The 20545-nt window shown below is 38.8% G+C and overlaps 1 protein-coding gene across 1 annotated transcript; it reads right to left on the bottom strand.

Moving 5' to 3' along the window:
• Positions 1-17259: 17259 nt before the first annotated feature.
• Positions 17260-18222, bottom strand: Or7c2 (olfactory receptor family 7 subfamily C member 2). The gene has a single exon (XM_021174867.1). The coding sequence runs from the start codon at positions 18220-18222 to the stop codon at positions 17260-17262; it is 963 nt and encodes a 320-aa protein (XP_021030526.1).
• Positions 18223-20545: the final 2323 nt, after the last annotated feature.

The raw sequence follows: 20545 nt of genomic DNA on the forward strand, positions 1-20545 counted from the left end.
GAGAGATCTTAAAGACAGATGGTTGCTAGTTCCTGTCATGTTTGTTGGTGTAGGTGGCCTTATGTGGATGTGATTCTCTCCTTTTCATTTTGTTGTGAGATGATTTCTTTCTTTCTTTCTTTTTTTTCTTTCTTTGTTGTAGGTACCCTTGTGTTGGAGCTTTCCTCAGAATACTCTGCAGGGCTGGATTGGTAGACAGATACTATTTAAATTTGGTTTTGTCATGGATTATTTTGGTTTCTTTTATCTATGATGATTAAGTTTTACAGGACATATTAGCCTGGGCTGGCATTTGTGTTCCCTTGGGGTCTGCATGATCTCTGTCCAGACTCTTCTAGCTTTCAGGGTCTCTGTTGAGAAGTTGGTGTAATTCTGGCAGGTCTGCCTTTACATATTACTTGACAGCTTTTAACATTGTTCTTTTGTTCTGTGTATCTAGTGTTTTGATTATTATATGATGAGAGAATTTTTTTTCTGGTCCAATCTATTTGATGTTCTGTAGACTTCTTGTACATTTTTGGCCATATTTTTCTTTAGTTTGGGGGAGTTTTCTGTGATTTTTGTGGAAGACATTTTCTGGTACTTTGAGCTGGGAATCTTTCTTCTCTTCTATTCCTATTATTCTTGGGTTTGGTCTTTTTATTGTGTCCTGGGTTTCCTGGCTGATTTGGATTAGGGTTTTTTTTTTTAATGTTTTTTATTTTCTTTGACTGTTATGTCAATATCTTCTATATCTTCTATGCCTGAGATTCTCTCTTCTTTCTCTTGTATTCTGTTGTTGATGCTTGCTTCTGTAGCTCCCGAGCTCTTTCCTAGATTTTCCTTTTCCACGGTTGCCTCCATTTGTGTTTTCTTTATTGTTTCTACTTATATTTTTATAAGTATAAAACTTATATTTCTTAACTTATATTTTCTTGTATGGCTTTGTTCAATTCCTTCACCTATTTGATTGTGTTTTCCTGTATTTTTAAATGGGATTCATTTGTTTCCTCTTTAAGGGCTTCTATGTATTTATCTGTGTTTTCCTGTATTTTTTTTTCAGTGAGTTATTTATATCCTCTTAAAGGGCTCTATTATTTTCATGAGATAGGATTTTATGTCTGAATCCTGGTTTTCATGTGTGTTGGTGTATCCAGGGCTTGCTGTGGTGGGAGAACTGGGTTCTGATGATGCCAGAGTATATTGGCTTCTGTTGCTTATGGTGTTGTACTTGCCTCTCACCATCTGGTTATATCTGGTGTTAATTGGCCTGGGTGTTTCTGTCAGGACCTTGCCTCCCATGTCCTTGGGTTGCTGCAGGTTTTCTGGGAGAACTGTGGCCCTAGCTTTAGCAGACCTCCTGGGAGGCCTTCAGACTGTGGGGCCTTCAGAGGGGCAGACACACTGATTATCTGCCTTGGTGGAATGCACAGGCCTGAAGGAAGGTGGAGTTCGAGCAGACAGAAGAGCCCAGAGTTTACTGAGCTCCTTGGGGCTCCCAGCTGCTGCAGTTATTTGGGAGAGTCTCTTACCTGTAAGCATCATTTTTTAAAAAAATATTTTTGTATTAATTATGTGTGTGTGTGCATGTGTCATGTGTGTGTGTGTGTGTGCGTGTGTGTGTGTGTGTGTGTATGTATGTATGTATGTATGTATGTATGTACACATGTGGGTTTAGTGCCCGCAGAGGCCAGAGGAGGACATCAGATCATCAGATATCCTTACTGGATTTACAAGTAATTGTGAAGAGCCTGATATGGGTGCTGGGAACTGAACTCAGTTCCTCAGCAAGAGCAGGATGCACTCTTATCCAATGAGCCATTTCTCCTGCTTCTGGTCTTCTTTGCTAAAACTTCATTTTATTTTTATTCTTTAAGAATTTTAGATAGCTGATCTTTAATTAATGAGACAAACTATGTCACAAATTTAATGAGCACTTCAGAGCAATTCATTTTATATGTTGAATAAAAGAATTTAATATATATGAATATATCTAATTCTTAATTTCTGACCTCCAATGCTTTCCATGCTGTCACAGTATGTTTGCTTTGATAACCCATGAAATCCAGGAAGGGCTGTCCCTAAGTGCATTGGTGTGGGCTCATCCACTGTAGCATGGAAAATCTACTAGTGACCATACCTTCTAAAATAGAACCCCCTTCAGCAGCTACCAACTGCCCTTAGATTCACAGTGTGGGGAATCTGGGAGGATCTCAAAGCACTTTCTTCTGGAGAAACTCACACTCACAGGTTACAGGTAAATATATCTTTTGCAAGAGCACACACACACACACACACAAAACCCAAAACAAAAGCTCATTAAGCGGCTAGATAAGTGTACCTAAGAAAAACATTTCAGTGGTCCTGGGAAGTAAAAATGAGACCAGGAAGAGAAAGCAGTCATAAAGGACATGCTGTTTTATAATAATTCTTTTACATTTTTGAGATATTTACACAGGTGGGATTTAGATCCCTGAGTTCTAGGATTACAGAGATGCTTTGCCAGAGAAGAATAAAGTTATTAAACCATTAAAAAATACGGCCACTCAAGGTTCCTGCAGAGCACTGCTAGGGATCAGTGCTGTGTGTCCTTCAGAGTTATCTCACTCACTGAATGAGGCAATTACTTACCAATTCCTCATCATGTTTGGTTGAAGACTGATTTCTATGGCATTAATAACATGGATACATTAGCAGAGCAGATGGTAGCCACAAGAATAACTCCTTAAGCAAAAAAGATGCAGATCCATTCTTTGGAAACAGTACGTGTCAACAATGTGATAAGGGTCTATGGTAGAATTATATATGGTATTTTCCATTCAACTTCTTGGAATGCAGTTGTCACAAATGGAGTAATAGAAGTCATAATAATGAAGGATACGAAGAAGAAAAATTCAAAGACCCTAAGTTTTTGAATAGTACCCTTTAACAGATTGATATAAATTCTGTTTTTATGAGAAGAGGTTTTTTTTTAATTTTATTTTGAGAAGAGAAAATATCTAGACTGATGTCTGCTATTGTCTACTTTTATTCTGGAAAAATATTTAGCAGCAGTTTATCTGACAGCAATGAGGGGTCACCCTTGAGTATAACACAAACCTCACACTGTCTTTCTTTCTTTTTCTTTTTTTTTTTTTTTGCTGTTTTATTTACATTTTATTTTATGTACTGGAATCTAGCATTGTACAATTCACTATTTATCCTGGGTCCATTATTATTATTTTTTTAAATATTTTTTATTACATATTTTCCTCAATTACATTTCCAATGCTATCCCAAAAGTCCCCCATACCGCCCCCCACTTCCCTACCCACCCATTCCCATTCTTTTGGCCCTGGCATTCCCCTATATTGGGGCATATAAAGTTTGCAAGTCCAATGTGCCTCTCTTTCCAGTGATGGCCGACTAGGCCATCTTTCGATACATATGCAGCTAGAGACAAGAGCTCTGGGGTACTGGTTAGTTCATCATGTTGTTCCAACTATAGGGTTGCAGATCCCTTTAGCTCCTTGGGTACTTTCTCTAGCTTCTCCATTGGGAGCCCTGTGATACATCCAATAGCTGACTGTGAGCATCCACTCCTGTGTTTGCTAGGCCCCGGCATAATCTCACAAGAGACAACTATATTTGGGTCCTTTCAGCAAAATCTTGCTAGTGTATGCAATGGTGTCAGAGTTTGGAAGCTGATTATGGGATGGATCCCTGGATATGGCAGTCTCTAGATGGTCCATCCTTTCATCACAGCTCGAAACTTTAACTCTGTAACTCCTTCCATGGGTGTTTTGTTTCCAATTCTAAGAAGGGGCATATTGTCCACACTTTGGTCTTCATTTTTCTTGAGTTTCATGCGTTTAGCAAATTGTATCTTATATCTTGGGTATCCTAAGTTTTGGGCTAATATCCACTTATCAGTGAATACATATTGTGTGAGTTCCTTTGTAATTGTCACACTGTCTTTCTAAGGTCATATTCTCTAACAGACATTTCTTCAAGGATATAAATGTTGTCGATTTGCATTTTCCACTATGTAAGCCACTTGCTACACAAACTGGTTGAGCATGTGGTATGTAAATCCTATGACAAAGCAAGTAAACTAAAGGACTTTATTGAAATATCATAATGAGGGCTGGTGAGATGACTCAGCAGGTAGATGCTCTTGGCCTGAGTTTGGTCCCTGGATCCTACAATCTGGCAGGAGAGAATTGATTCCGAGAATTGTCTTCTAATGTTTACATGCATCCTCTGGCATACATACACGTGAGCTATGGATGGGCACATGCTTACACTCACACATACACACCTCTGCACCCATATAGGCAAGAACACAGATACATCCACACACCTAACAAAGAAAATAAAAATGTTATAACAAAATAATTGACAGAAGTAATATGGGAAGAAGAATTATTTTGGTTCATGGATCAAGGTATATAATCATGGTGGCATGAAGCATAACTTACTTACTGATGGGAGTAGAGATCTTGGGCCAGAACTGGGGTAAGATTATAATCCTCAAGACCTTTCCCCCGTGACCCATTTCCTTCTAAGCACAATATTTTAAAGGTTTCCACAAACTGTCACCAGATTCTGGATCACCAATTCAAATACAGGATCTACAGTGAATGTATTCTAAGACCCATGGGACTAGTGGCTATTGTGTATTGTTGATACAACCTGCAAGAACTTGCTTCTTGGGATGCTGGTGATACCAAGGAAGATGCAAGAAAAGATTAGAGCTCTCATCCCTCCTCAGAGCCAAGGTCACATGTAGTCAGTGTACCACATCACAGTGAAATGTTTAAGCTTTATCTAAGGCAGTGCTTCCCCCTCCCTCAGCTCTGAGACCACTGTTTCAAGATCAAATTTATCTGAGAGCAACTCAGGTAAAGAAACAATGAGGTTTAAGCCCAGAATTTTTATAACTTAACCAAAAAATAAGTCAAAAGTGGGTTGAAATATTGGTTCACTGGGCTTGCCATGGGGATTTGAATTTGGATGTCCACTATCCATGATAAAAAGAGAAAAAGAATAACCCCAGAACTGATGGTAGGAATTTCAGGTGGAGACAGGCAAATCCCTGGAATTCATTGGCCTGCCAGTGTAGGAAATGAGTTAGCTCCAGATTTAGTTGAAAGACACTCTAAAAAGTAAGATGAATATCAGTAAGAGACACTCTAATTAAGTTCATGTGTGCTAGAACCCACACCCATATTACATGCCCCACCCCATCACCATCACCACAATCAATTTTGATTGGCTTGGTCAACGAGTCCTTAAGTAACTACATTTTTACATTTGTGATAGGTATTGACTACATGTGGTACCCAACACTTGATTTTGGTTTACATGAAAAGTGACAAAGAAACTGAATCAAAAGAGAACCTTTAGGAGTTGGAAAGATGGCTCAATGGTTAAGAAAACTTCTTTCAGAAGACATGGGTTTGATTCCAAGTCCAACATTACTGCTCACAATTTTCTATAACTACAGTTATAGACACCAGGCACTCATGTGGTGCACAGACATACGTGTAAACAAAACACTCATACACACAAAATAATAAAAGAAGTAAATCTTAAAAACAGAGCCTTTACATTAAAGTGAGATTTGGAGAGTTCAAATCAATGAAAATGTAAAAGCCCACAAAAGTCAGCTTGTCAGCTTTCTTTCACTTATTTTTACTTCATTTAAGGAGGGTAAAGAGATGTTTAATAATACTCAGCTCCTGCAGTCCCAATCTAGCACCCAAAACCTGGAATGTTCCTGGAGAGCCACTGGCCTTCAGTCAACAATGGAAGACTGCAAAGGTTGGTTTGAATATCAGGAAAGAAACTATCATTATTAGCAACAGGGTAATTCAACCTTATGGCAAGAGAGTGTGTTTTCCTATATCAATTAAGGCAATCAGGGGAACACTTCAGGTGAGGCTCCCTAATCATGTGATTCAAATTTGTGACAAGTTGACATTAAAACCAATCATATATGAAAATAGACCATCCTAGTTTATTTCTTACAGACGAACTTAACATTGTAAGCGGAAACAAACAAACAAACAAACAAACAAACAAAAAACTCTTTTCCCCCTGCATTGCCTATGTCAGGGCATTTTATCACAGCTCCAGAAGAGAAACTTGAATAAATTCCTCTATGTCGTAAAATCATTGGTAGAAGCAAGAGGAGAAACCATTGACAATTGAAACTAAAAGTAGAAAAATTCCAAATGAGAAAAAAAATGCCATATGGAAAGGAGGAATACATGAAGTATTTGTTTGGTAAGGGTTCATATTTCTTTTAATTTAAAAAGCCTAAGATATAAATCATAGAAAGATGGATACACTGATAAGGAAAATGAAGAGAACTAAAGATTCATGATAAGAAATGTGAAGGGAACACATTTAGAATGTTCAGAATTTCCGATGTGGGAGAATAAATCTTTTTACATTAGCTTAGAAAAATGTCCACGAAGGTTGAATAAGAAACTGTTGTATGCTAACCTGGCCCCATGGGAGCTCACAGAGACTGGGCCACCAACCTGGGAACATATGGGGGCTGGACCTAGGCCTCTACATATTTGTAGCAAATATGCAGCTTGGTTTTCATGTGGGTCCCCTAACAAGTAGAGTGGGGGCTGTTTTGGTCTCTGCTCCTTGCCTTTGGACTACTGGTTGGGCCTCAATGGGAGAGAATGTGCCTAGCCCTGCTTTGATTATATGTCCCAGGGTGGGATGGTACCCAAAGAGGGCTCCCCCTTTTCTGAGAAGGGGAGGGGGCAACAGGGGAAGGGACTTATAAGGGTGAGACTCAGAGGAGGGAGGGGGGCTGTGTGATCAGAATGTAAAGTGAGAAAAATAAATTATTGGAGAAAAAGGGAGAGAGAGAGAGAGAGAGAGAGAGAGAGAGAGAGAGAGAGAGAGAGAGAGAGAGAGAGAGAGAGAGAAAAAGGAAAAGAAACTGTTGCACAAGACCTACAAGATAATGCCAGTCAAAATTCCAGTGCAGGAGTAGAAGCTCTTTAGACCCTCTCCCTTAATAATGTCTATTTGTAGTCGATGGCTGCTGGTCTATGGGGAGTCATTCTTTAGGGTGTGGCCACTGTACGTTTCCCATGTTCCCATGCACAGGCCCACATCCATTCAAATATTGGCAGCACTATTTGGATGCAGCGCGTTCTTTAAAAAATAGAAAAGGACATGAAGTTGGGAATCAGATGTTTTGTGTGGGATCTGAGTTGGATAAGGGAAATGATGCTCTTAGAGATGATCATATTTCATTGCACTCATGTGTGAAATTCTAAAAGCATTAAAAAGAAAACTATTGGGGTTGGAGAGATGGCTCAGTGGTTAAGAGCACTAAATGCTCTTCCAATGGTCCTGAGTTCAAATCCCAGCAACCACATGGTGGCTCACATCCATCCATAATGAGATCTGATGCCCTCTTCTGGTGTGTCTGAATACAGTAACAGTGTACTCACATTCATAAAATAAATCAATAAATCTTTAAAAAAAGAGAAAACTATTAGGTTCTGGGTGCTAAGATTTTTCAGTTTGCAGCAGGAAGTTGATAGATAAAAGAATTTGATTCCAGAGAGAAAGAGGAAACAAGGCAAGAAGTTTGGAGACACGTACTGATTGCATGAACATTCTTTTTTTTTTTTTTAAACTCATAATCCTTTGTTCATGATTTCCTTTTTTGAAAAAAATATTTCATTTATTTACATTCCAGCTGTTGCCCAACCCCTCCCAATCTGCCCCTACAATTCCTCATCCAATTCCTCCTTTCCCTTGCCTCCCAGATGCTGTTTCCCCCACCAGGCTTCCCCCTTCTCTGGGGCCTGAATTCTCTGGAGGTCCTTGTGGTATGGTGGGACATCTTTTGGGTACATACCCAAGAGTGGTATAGCTGGGTCTTCAGGTAGAACTATTTCCAATTTTCTAAGAAAATTGATTTCCAGAGTGGTTGTATCAGTTTGTAATCTCTCCAGCATTGGAGGACTGTTGCTCTTTCTCCACATCCTTGCCAGCATGTGCTGTCACTTGAGTTTTTAAATCTTAACCATTCTGATTGGTGTGAAGTGGAATCTCAGGGTTGTTTTGATTTGCATTTCTCTGATGACTACGAACTTTGAAAATTTCTTTAAGTGCTTTATCATTTGAGATTCTTCTGTCGTACATGTTCTCTTTAGCTTTGTGCCTCATTTTGTAATTGGGTTATTTGGATTTTTTGGAGGTTAACCTCTTGAGTTCTTTATATATTTTGGTTATTAGCCTCTGGTTGGATGTAGGGTTAGTGAAGATTTTTTTTCCCCAATCTGTAGGTTGCTGGTTTGTCCTATTAACAGTGTCTTTTGCTTTACAGTAGCGTTTCAGTTTCATGAAATCTCATTTATCAATTGTTGATCTTAGAGCCTGAGCCATTGGTTTTCTGTTCAGGAAAATTTCCCCAATGCCAATGAGTTTGAGGCTCTTTCCCACTTTCTTTTCTATTAGATTCAGTGTATCTGGTTTTATGTTGAGGTCCTTGATCAACTTGGACTTGAGCTTTGAGCAAGGTGACAAATATGGATCTATTTGATGGGGATTGCATTGACTTTTCAAGCTTCCTTGACTGAGTTTCAGTCTAGCTTCAAGAATTGTGGAAGAGGGGTCAGGAACACATTCACTATAGGAAATTATTCTTTTAATATTAAAAACAATTTTATTGCAATTTGTAAAATATGTTGCTAGAGACCTTTGGCACAATCTTGGAGGACATTCCCATGGCCCCCAGAGGAAAGGAGTCTCCACTCCTGGGTGCTCTAACATGCCCAGGATCTTTAGAAGCACAAGTGAGTAGAACACAACATCTGCTCCAACACTACCAGGAGTAACTGGGACCAGCAGGTTCCAGGGAAGCAGGAACCCTGCCCCACCAGTGGCTCAGGTTCCTTCTGATCAGTGCTGCTCTATCTTGGGTGCAATTTCAGTGGACAGTCCCACAGTCCCCAGAGGAGAGGAGTCTCCACTCCTGGGCACTCTAATGTGCTCAGGATCTTAGGATTTCAGGATCCCAGGATCCCTGGAGCTTGGTCACAAAGGATCTCAGGGTCTCAGATGTAGCATAACTCCCAGGAATTCTGATATACCCAGAATCTCAGAATCAAAGGATCCCAGAATCACAGGTCACAGAATCACAGGTCACAGAGAAAGCTAGACTCTGAGGAGTTCTGACTCATCCAGGATTACAGGAAGGACAGGCTCCAATCAGGTGTAGCGAGGGCAGGGAGCACTTGAGATAATCAGATGGTGGGAGGCAAGCATAACAACAGAAGCAACAAAAAACAAGGTTACTTGGCATCATCATGACCCAATTCTCCCACCATGGCAAGTCCTGGATACACCATCACATCAGAAAAGCAAGATATGGATCTAATGTCACTTCTCATCATGATGATGGAGGACTTTAAGAAGGACATAAATAAATCCCTTAAAGAAGTACAGGAGAACACAGGTAAACAAGTAGAAACCCTCAAAGGAGAAACACAAAAATCCCTTAAAGAGTTAGAAGAAAACACAATCAAACAGGCAAAGGAAATGAACAAAACCATCAGGATCTAAAAATAGAAATAGAATCAATAAAGAAATCACAAAAGGAGACAACCCTGGAATTAGAAAGTCTAGGAAAGAGATCAGGAGTCACAGAGGCAAGAATCACCAACAGTTTACAAGAGATAGAAGAGAGAATCTCAGGGATAGAAGATATTGTAGAAAACACTGACACAACAGTCAGAGAAAATGCAAAATGCAAAATGCAAAAAGCTCCTAGCCCAAAACATCCAAGAAATCAAGGACACAATGAGAAGACCAAACCTAAGGATAATAGGTACAGAAGAGAGAGAAGATTTCCAGCTAAAAGGGCCAGTAAATATCTTCAACAAAATTATAGATCAAACTTCTCTAACCTAAAGAGATGCTCATCTACATGCAAGAAGCCTACAGAACTCCAAATAGATTGGACCAGAAAAGAAATTTGTCCCAACACAAATAATCAAAACACCAAATGCACAAAACAAAGAAAGAATATTAAAAGCAGTAAGGGAAAATGTCAAGTAACATATAAAGGCAGACCTATCAGAATTACACCAGACTTCTTGCCAGAGATGATGAAAGCCAGAATATCCTGGGCAGATGTCATACAGACCCTAAGAGAACAAATATGCCAACCCACACTATTATACCCAGCAAAACTCTTAATTACCATAGATGGAGAAACCAAGGTATTCAATGAAAAATCCAAATTTACACAATATCTTTCCACAAAGCCAGCCCTTCAAAGGATAATAAAGGGAAAACTCTAACACAAGGAGGGAAACTACACCCTAGATAAAGCAAGAAAGTAATCTTTCAGAAAACCTAAAAGAAGATAGCCACATGAACAGAATTCCAGTTGTAACAACAAAAGTAACAGGAAGCAACAATTACTTTTCCTTAATATCTCTTACTATCAATGGACTCGATTCCCCAATTTAAAAAAAAAAAAAACATAGACTAACAGACTGGCTACACAAACAGGACCCAACATTTTGTTGCATACAGGATCCCATCTCAGTGACAAAGACAGACACTACCTCAGAGTAAAAGGCTGGAAAACAATTTGCCAAGCAAATGACCCCAAGAAACTAGCTGAAGTAGCTATTCTAATATTGAATAAAATTGACTTTCAACCTAAAGTTCTCAAAAATGATAAGACAGGACCCTTCATACTCATCAAAGGTAAAATCCACCAAGATGAACTCTCAATTCTGAACATCTATGTTCCAAATGCAAGGGCACCCACATTCATAAATGAAACTTTACTAAAACCTACATTGCACCACACTCAATAATAGTGGGAGACTTCAACACCCCACTCTCATCAATGGACAGAACATAGAAACAGAAACTAAACAGAGACACAGTGAAACTAACAGAAATTATGAAACAAATGGATTTAACAAATATCTATAGAACATTTTATCCTAAAACAAAAGGATATACCTTTTTCTCAGCACCTCATGGTACCTTCTCTAAAATTGACCATATAATCGGTCACAAAGCAGGCCTCAACAGATACAAGAAGATTGAAATAATCCCATGCATCCTATCAGATAACCACGGACTAAGGCTGATCTTCAATAACAACATAAATAATAGAAAGCCCACAAATATGTGGAAGCTGAACAACACTCTACTCAATGATAACTTGGTCAAGGAAGAAATAAAGAAAGAAATTAAAGATTTTTTTTAGAGTTTAAAATGAAAATGAAGCCACAACATATCCAAACTTATGGAACATAATGAAAGCAGTGCTAAGAGGAAAACTTTACTGAGTGCTGAGCTCTGAGTGCTGCCAAAAAGAAACTAGACAGAGTATACACTAGCAGCTTGACAGCACACCTAAAGGCTCTAGAACAAAAAGAAGAAATTCACCCAAGAGAAATAGACTGAAAGAAATAATCAAACTCAGGGCTGAAATCAATCAAGTGGAAACAAAAAGAACTATACAAAGAATCAACCAAAAACAGGAGATGGTTCTTTGAGAAAATCAACAGGATAGATAAACCCTTAGCCAGACTAACTAGAGAGCACAAGGACAGTATCTTAATGAACAAAATCAGAAATGAAAAGGGAAACATAACAACAGAATTTGAGGAAATGCAAAAAAAAAAAAATCATCAGATCCTACTATAAAACCCCATACTCAACAAAACTTTGATGAAATGGACAATTTTCTAGACACATACCAGGTACCAAAGTTAAATCAGGATCAGATTAATGATCTAAACAGTCCCGTATGCCCTAAAGAAATAGAAACAGTCATTAATAGTCTACCAACCAAAAAAAATGCCCAAGACCAAATGGGTTTAGTTCTGAGTTCTATCAGACCTTCAAAGAAGACCTAATTCTAACTCTTCTCAAACTATTCCACAAAATAGAAATAGAAGGTACTCTACCCAATTTGTTCTACGAAGCCACAATTACTCTGATATCTAAACCACACAAAGACCCAACCAAAAAAGAAAACTTCAGACCAATTTCCCTTATGAATATTGATGCAAAAATGCTCAAAAAGTTCTTGCAAACCAAATCCAAGAACCCATTAAAAGAATCACCCACCATGATCAAGTAGGCCTCATCCCAGGGATGCAGGGATGGTTCAATATACAGAAATCCATCAATATAACCCACTATATAAACAAACTCAAAGACAAAACCCACAAAACCCCCACCATATGATGATCTCATTAGATTCTCAGAAAACATTTGACAAAATCTAACACCAGTTCATGATAAAGGTCTTGGAAAGATCAGGAATTCAAGGGCCATACCTAAACATAATAAAAGCAAATACAGCAAACCAGTAGCCAACATCAAACTAAATGGAAAGAAACTTGAAGCAATCCCACTAAAATCAGGGACTACACAAGGCTGCCCACTTTCTCCCTACCTATTTAATATAGTACTTGAAGTCCTAGCTAGAGCAATTAGACAACAAAAGGAGATAAAAGGGAATACAAACTGGAAAGGAAGAAGTCAAAATATCACTATTTGCAGATGATATGATAGTATACTTAAGTGACCCCAAAAATTACATCAGAGAACTCCTAAACCTGATAAACAACTTCAGCAAAGTAGCTGAATATAAAAGTAACTCAAAGAAATCAGTGGCCTTCCTCTACACAAAGGATAAACAGGCTGAGAAAGAAATTAGGGAAAGAACACTCTTCACAATAGTCATAAGTAATATAAAATACCTTGGCGTGATTCTAAGTAGTTAAAGTGAAAGTAAGTGAAAGTAAGTAAGTGAAAGATCTGTATGATAACAACTTCAAGTCTCTGAAGAAAAAAATCCAAGAAGATCTCAGAAGATGGAAAGATCTCCCATGCTCATGGATTGGCAGGATTAATATAGTAAAAATGGCCATTTTGCCAAAAGTAATCTACAGATTCAATGCAATCCCCATCAAAATTCCAACTCTGTTCTTCACAGAGTTAGAAAGAGCAATTTGCAAATTCTTCTGGAATAACAAAAAAACCTAGGATAGCCAAAACTATTCTCAACAATAAAAGAACTTCTGGTGGAATCACCTTTTCTGACCTCAAGCTGTAATGCAGAGCAATTATGATAAAATCTGCATGGTATTGGTACAATGACAGGTAGGTAGATCAATGGAATAGAGATGAAGACCCAGAAATGAACCCACATACCTATGGTCAATTGACCTTTGACTAAGGAGCTAAAACCATCCAGTGGAAAAAAGACAGCATTTTTAACACATGGTGCTGGCTCAATTGGAGGTTAGTATGTAGAAGAATGCAATTGATCCATTCTTATCTCCTTGTACAAAGCTCAAGTCTAAGTGGTTCAAGGACCTCCTCATAAAACCAGATACACTAAAACTTATAGAGGAGAAAGTGGGGAAGAGCCTTGAAGATATGAGCACAGGGGAAAAATTCCCAAACAGAACACAATGGCTTGTGCTGTAAAATCAAGAATCAACAAACAGGACCTCATAAAATTGCAACGCTTCTGTAAGGCAAAGGACACTGTCAATAAGACAAAAAGTCAACCAATAGATTGGGAAAAGATCTTTACCAATGCTAAATCTGATAGAAGGCTAATATCCAATATATTCAAAGAACTCAAAAAGTTAGAACACAGAATAACAAATAACCCTATTAAAATGGGGGTACAGAGCCAAACAAAAAAACTCTCAACTGAGGAATATTGAATGGTTGTGAAACAACTAAAAAATGTTCAATATCCTTAGTCATCAGGGAAATGCAAATCAAAACACCCCTGAGATTCCACCTCACGCCGGTCAGAATGGCTAATATCAAAACCTCAGGTGACAGCAGATGCTGGTGAGGATGTGGAGAAAGAGGAACACTCCTCCATTGCTTGTGAGATTGCAAGTTTGTACAACCACTCTGGAAATCAGTCTGGTGTTTTCTCAGAAGATTTGACATAGTACTACCAGAAGATCCAGCAATACCACTCCTGGGCATATACCCAGAAAATGCTCCAACAGGTACTAAGGCCACACGCTCAACTATGTTCATAGCAGCCTTATTTACAATAGCCAGTAGCTGGAAAGAACTCAGATGTCCCTCAAGAGAGGAATGGATACAGAAAATGTGGTACATTTACACAATGGAGTACTACTCAGCTATAAAAAAATGAATTTATGTCCCAGCACTCGGGAGGCAGAGGTAGGCAGATTTCTGAGTTTGAGGCCAGCCTGGTCTACAAAGTGAGTTCCAGGACAGCCAGGGCTATACAGAGAAACCCTGTCTCGAAAAACAAAAAAATGAATTTATGAAATTCTTAGGCAAATGGATCGATCTGGAGGATATCATCCTGAGTGAGGTAACCCAGTCACAATGAATATACATGATATGCACTCACTGATAAGTGGATAGTAGCCCAGTAACTCAGAATATCCAAGATACAATTCACAAACCACATGAAACTCAAGAAGAAGGAAGACCAAAGTGAAGATACTTGATCCTTTCTAGAAGGCAAACAAAATACCCGTGGAAGGGGTTACAGAGACAAATTGTGGAGCAGAGACTGAAGTAATGACAAGCCAGAGACTGCCACACCTGGGGATCTATTCCATATACAAACACCAATCCCATACACTTCTGTAGATATCAACAAGTGCTTACTGGCAGGAGCCTGATATAGGTGTCCCCTGAGAGGTTCTGCCAGTGCCTGACAAATACATGAGTGTATGCTTACAACCTTCTATTAGACTGAGGACAGGGTCCCCAATGAAGGAGCTAGAGAAAGGACCCAAGGAGTTGAAGGGGTTTACAGCTCCATAGGAGGAACAACAATATGAACTAACCAGTATCCCCAGTGCTTAGACTAAACCACCAACCAAAGAGTACACATGGTGGGACTCATGGCTCCAGCTACATATGCATCAGAGGATGGCTTAGTCTGTCATCAGTGGGAGGAGGCCCTTTGTCATGTGAAGGCTTGATACCCCAGTGTAGGGGAATGCCAGGGTCAGGAATTGAGAGTGGGTGGGTTGGTGAGCAGAGGGAGGTGGAAGGAGATTAGGGGAGGTGGTTTTCAGGGGGAGACCAGTAAAGGGGATAACATTTGAAATGTAAATAAAGAAAATATATAAAATGTAATAAAATAAAATATATAAAAAATCTGTTGCTATAGAATTGGTTAATTCAGAAAATACATACATACATACATACATACATGCATACATGTTTTATAACATTATATTATAGAGTGTCTGTCAGTTGATGGCTCTTATGAGTTACCCATGATTATAAATAATATACATTTAAAAATTTCTCTCAATATTGAGATATTATAATTACACCATTTCTCCCTTCTGTTTCCTTCCTCTATACACTTCCGAGTATCAGCTCATTCTCTCTTTCAAATTCATGGCCTGTTTTTCTTTAATTGTTGTTATACATGGATCGTTGATGTCCTGGAAGCCTCAGGTGATCTGGGAATCTACAGACAGGAAAATTGACATGTGAGAATATCTGTAGGCTCCTGGAAAGAAGACTAACATACCAACTAATTGGTAATTACAAGTTTGAGACTGAAGGGGAGCAGATTTACAGATGGAAAAAATTTTCAACCCAATGGTTCCTGTTTCTGCCCTGTAAAATCCCCAAGCCCTCTGTGCCTTGGTACATGTTCTCTCCTCCTTCAGGGAAACTGCCACTTTTCACTCTGCTAGAAAAGGACAATCTACTTGTGTGGAGGTTGGTCTTTGTCTCATGTTTTCATGTCATCTTTATCAGTCCCTATCTAGCAACACACAGACACACACAAACACACAGACACAGAGACACAGACACACACACACACACACACACACACACACACACACACACACACACACACACCATTTGCTTCACCTTACTTTAAATTTGGTTCTTTAGTAGTGTCTCTTAAATCCTTTAGGTTTTGTCCATACTTTCTTATTCAATTTTATAGTTTATCTCCAATTTCTCAGTCTCTCTTCTGTTTCACCCACTCATATTTTTTCCAAATTCCCCCTTATTAAAATCCCTCTTTACATTCTGTATTGATTTTCTTTTGTCACTTAGCTCTATTTACACTCTCTCTAAATTAATTTAGGAGTTTCTTAGCATCCTCTTTGATTTACTAACCATTTTTAGTATAATTCTTTTGAGTGTTTTGTCTGAGATTTAATAAAACTTGTTATCATTGGAATTTGTCATTACAAAGTTGGTAATTTTGGAGGAATCCTGTTGTCCCATCCCTTGGTTCCCATATTTCTATATTTGTGTTCCAGAATGGAGGGGAAAAGGAATCATGAAGACTCACCCCTAACTGAGTGAACTTTGAGGAGTTGTTGGCTATTGGGGTCAAGAGAGCCATTCTTCTTCAGGCATGTGGTTGCTGGTAGGTTACCCATATTCCTATGTATAGTCCCATACCAGTGCACATACTGGCAGCATTAATTTGACTTAGTAGGCTTTTGAGGGAAAAAAAAGGAGGGGAGATGATACTGGAAGCAGGTTACATTGGTGGGAGATTGGAGGAAAGTTTGAATAATAAAAGATGTGTGAGTGTGTGTGTACGTGTTTGTGTGTATGAATATTATAGGAATATAGTTTCAGAACCTATACTAGATTGTTGCTTAATGTCTCAGTTCCTGAAGGAGCCCTTTTCCCTCACAGATGCTAGAAGACACCCTACTGAGGGCATTTACTATGAATCACAAGCTAACTGACTTCCAGGTAGAAGTCTACCTGGAAATTTCACATCAGAAGAGGTTCTAGTGGCCACACATCCTGCTCCCCAACTTTTCCCCTGTTTCCTGCCTGGAAATCAGAAAGCCTGGATGCAGACTGTGCTGTAAGCATACCCTTCATCAGAGTGTTGAAGGACCTAGAATCTTTCAGGATGTTGTATTAAAGGACCTAGAATCTGCAACATGGACCATAACAACTCATCAGAGCTACTGCCATGCTGTCTGTCTCTGGTGCTAGGGCTTGTGCTCTTCTCAGTCATGCTGTTTTTCTTTTTCCTGTCTGTCCAAGATGCTAGTAATTCTTCTAATAAATTATTTAACTCTTAACAATTTGTCCCAGTGTCTCTTTTAAACTCTGAGACTTTTTATTTATGATCATATTTGTGTGTATGCATGAAGTTCTCAACGAATAAATAAAAAACAACACAAATCTTATTTTGGGAAAAATGTAGCCAGTACATTATGTGATGTATGTTTTCTAATTTCACTGGATTTATTCTTATGGGAGTCCTGCTATGGTCCCTTCACCAAGAAGCATGATTTTCCTCAGGAGTTTTCCCAAGGCCTTCTGCATGTCCTTGTTCCTCAGGCTGTAGATGAAGGGGTTCAACATGGGAGTGACTATGCTGTACATCAGTGAGGCAACTAGACTCATTCTAGAAGATGATGTGGCTGCAGAGCTAAGGTAGACCCCAAGACCATTGCTATAGAATAAGAGGACCACCAAGAGATGAGACCCACAGGTAGAAAAGGCTTTGTACTTGCCCCCAGCTGAAGGAATTCTTAGGATGGAGGAGAAAATCTTAGAATATGACAATAGAATCCCAGAGAATGGGAAACCAGCTATGACTATAGTTATAGAATATGTCACAATGTTATTAACAAGGGTGTCAGAACAGGCAAGCTTCAGGACTTCGGGAAGATCACAGAAAAAGTGTGGAATTTCCATGTTTGTACAGAAGGATAGTCTTAACACAGTCAAGGTCTCAGGAAGGGAACTCATGACACTGACTATCCATGATCCAAGAGCCAGCATCGCACAGAAGCAAGAATTCATGATGACCACATAGTGCAAGGGATGGCAGATGGCCACAAAGCGGTCATAGGCCATCACTGATAGGAGTAAATTGTCCAGGCATCCAAACACAATGAAAAAAAATATCTGTGTGATGCAGCCCGAGAAAGAGATGAATTTGCTTTGTGTGTGGATATTCTGCAGAACCTTGGGGATAGTGGTGGAGGTGAAGCCGATGTCAGCTATGGACAGGTTGGAGAGGAATAAGTACATGGGCATGTGCAGGTGGGGGTCAGATATGATGGCCACAATGATGAGCAAGTTGCCTGTGATGGTGACCAGGTACATAGAAAGAAGCAACCCAAAGAAGAAGGACTGCAGGTCAGAGTCTTCTGTGAATCCCAGGAGGAGAAAGTTTCTTTCTCCTGTTTGGTTTTCTCTTTCCATAGGACTGCAGGGATTACCCAAGAGGAGAGAAAAAAAAAAACAGCACAAATTCATCTCAGGTGGATTCTGCCAAATAATGCTAATATATCTTATTAAAACCTAAGGTATTAGCCAGACATTGTGGCACATGCCTTTAATACCAGCACTTGGAAGGCAGAGGCTGGCAGATGTTAGTGAGTTTGAACTTACAGTCTGTTCTATACAGCAAGTTTTACAACAATCAGAGCTAAGTAGAGACTCTGTCTCAAAGTACCCCACACAAAACAAAAGAACCCCCCCCCCAAACCCAAGGTGTTATCTGGTAAGATGACACAGTAAGCTAAGGCCCTTTCTGCCAAGACTGAGGACTGCATTTTGATTTCTAGCAAACACGTGGTGTAAAGAGAGACACAACTTCTTCAAGTTGTCTTCTGACCTCTATACATGTGCCATGACATGTGTGTGCATGCACACACACAGAATAAATAAATAAATTTAGGGGCTGAATAGATGGCTTAGCAGTTAAGGGTTCATACTCCTTTTGCCAAGGTCCTGGATTTAGTTCACAGTACCCATGTGGAACAGCTCAAAACCACCTGTAACTCCAGTTCTAGGAGGTCTGACGCCCTCTTCTGGTTTTGGCCAAGACCTGCACTCATGCATCATGTGTAGACACACACACACACACACACACACACACACACACAGTAAAAATATGCATAATTAAAAAACTAAACATTTAAAAAATATATATAATCAAAATTTAAAAGAAAAACCAAACAAAGTATTGGGAGCACTCAGGTAGTTGTTTATTGTGAGCAATCCTTTAATCTGTAGCTGACAATTTATTGTTAGCATTGTCATCTAAAAACGTTGCCTGTGGATCAATGGTTCTAGTGCTCTCTGGAGCAGCAATTTCAGCATCCCTCTATGTGTTAGAAATTGGCATTTGGAAGCCCTTCATACCAGCTGAGTCCCATGCATTTTGTGGAGCCAGTGATCTGACCTGTGATTTACAAACCTCCCTAGGGGATTCTGATGTCCACTCCCATATGTAGGTCATAGCTCTTGTGTCCCTAAGCAAATATACCTCATCAGCATCCCTGATGGCAATTTTGGTATGTTCTGTCTAATGAATGTGTAAATGGGAATTTCCTAAGTCTATACTGATCTGTAAATCATTAAATATCTTTTTTTTTAATTGTGGTGCTTTCGGTGTGTTTGTAATTTGTGCATGTCACATATTCTGGTCCTAGTGTGCTCTTGGTTACAACTATTGATGTCTACTTTTCATTTAATCATTATTTAGATTTTCTTTATATTGTAGCTTTTGTTAGACCAGTTCTATAAAATATAATTTCTAAGCACAAAGAGTTCAGAGTTTCTAAGTGTTAAATCCATTTTTTATTATGACTAATGTTGAGAATTTTTTTTGCCAGTGTTGAAAGGAAGCTTCTAAGCATTGCTGCTCCATCCCTGAGCTACAGCTTCAGTCCTTTGATTCTCATTACGTAAGAGTTTTCTAAAAGTAAACTATTTGTTAACTCCTGTACATTTTGGACATTTACATGAGTTCCCAGTTTTCTATACTGCAAATAAAGTTTAGATTAATTTGAATTTTTAATTTTTGTCTTTTATGACAATCTGTGGGAATATCCTGTGTGTTGTTAAAAGTTCATATATACAAAACAAACAAGAAACCCAATAAGAATAAAATAAATTTAAAAGTGCACATATTGGGCTGGTGAGATGGCTCAGTGGGTAAGAGCACCCGGCTGCTCTTCCGAAGGTCCAGAGTTCAAATCCCAGCAACCACATGGTGGCTCACAACCATCCCCTTTTCTGGAGTGTGTGAGGACAGCTATAGTGTATTTACATATAATAAATAAATAAATCGAAAAAAAACCATAAACCTTTAAAAAAAAGTGCACATATTGTTTTCACTTTCTTACTCTAAATAATCATATACATGTGCATGTGTGTGTGTGCTCGCACACTCATACACACACCTCTTAACAGAGAACAGATTGTAAGACACTTTTGTATAATTAAAATTTTGTGGGCCAGTAAGATGACTCAGTAGGTAAAGGCACTTGTCACCAAGCTTGCTGTTCTGAGGTCAAACACTGAGACCTGAGTAGTAGAAGGAGAGAACAAATTCCTGGAAGTTGTCCTCTGACTTCCAGATGTATGTTGTGGACTAATTGAAAAAAGTCTTTAAATTTATTAGATTCCTTCAAATTTATAAGTTAATTATGAAAAAGTCAGTATTATTTTTGGGATAAAACTCTTGTTGAAGTAACAATCTTTTGAAACCAATATCTTTCTTAGCAAAAACTTTAAA

The sequence above is a fragment of the Mus caroli genome, unplaced genomic scaffold (assembly GCF_978045245.1).
Source record: "Mus caroli unplaced genomic scaffold, Mus_caroli_1 scaffold_9, whole genome shotgun sequence".
In the NCBI taxonomy this organism is placed as follows: Eukaryota; Metazoa; Chordata; class Mammalia; order Rodentia; family Muridae; genus Mus; species Mus caroli.

Excerpts from the sequence above, each read along its gene's own strand:
- Or7c2 (XM_021174867.1), bottom strand. The coding sequence starts at position 18,222 with ATGGAAAGAGAAAACCAAACAGGAGAAAGAAACTTTCTCCTCCTGGGA.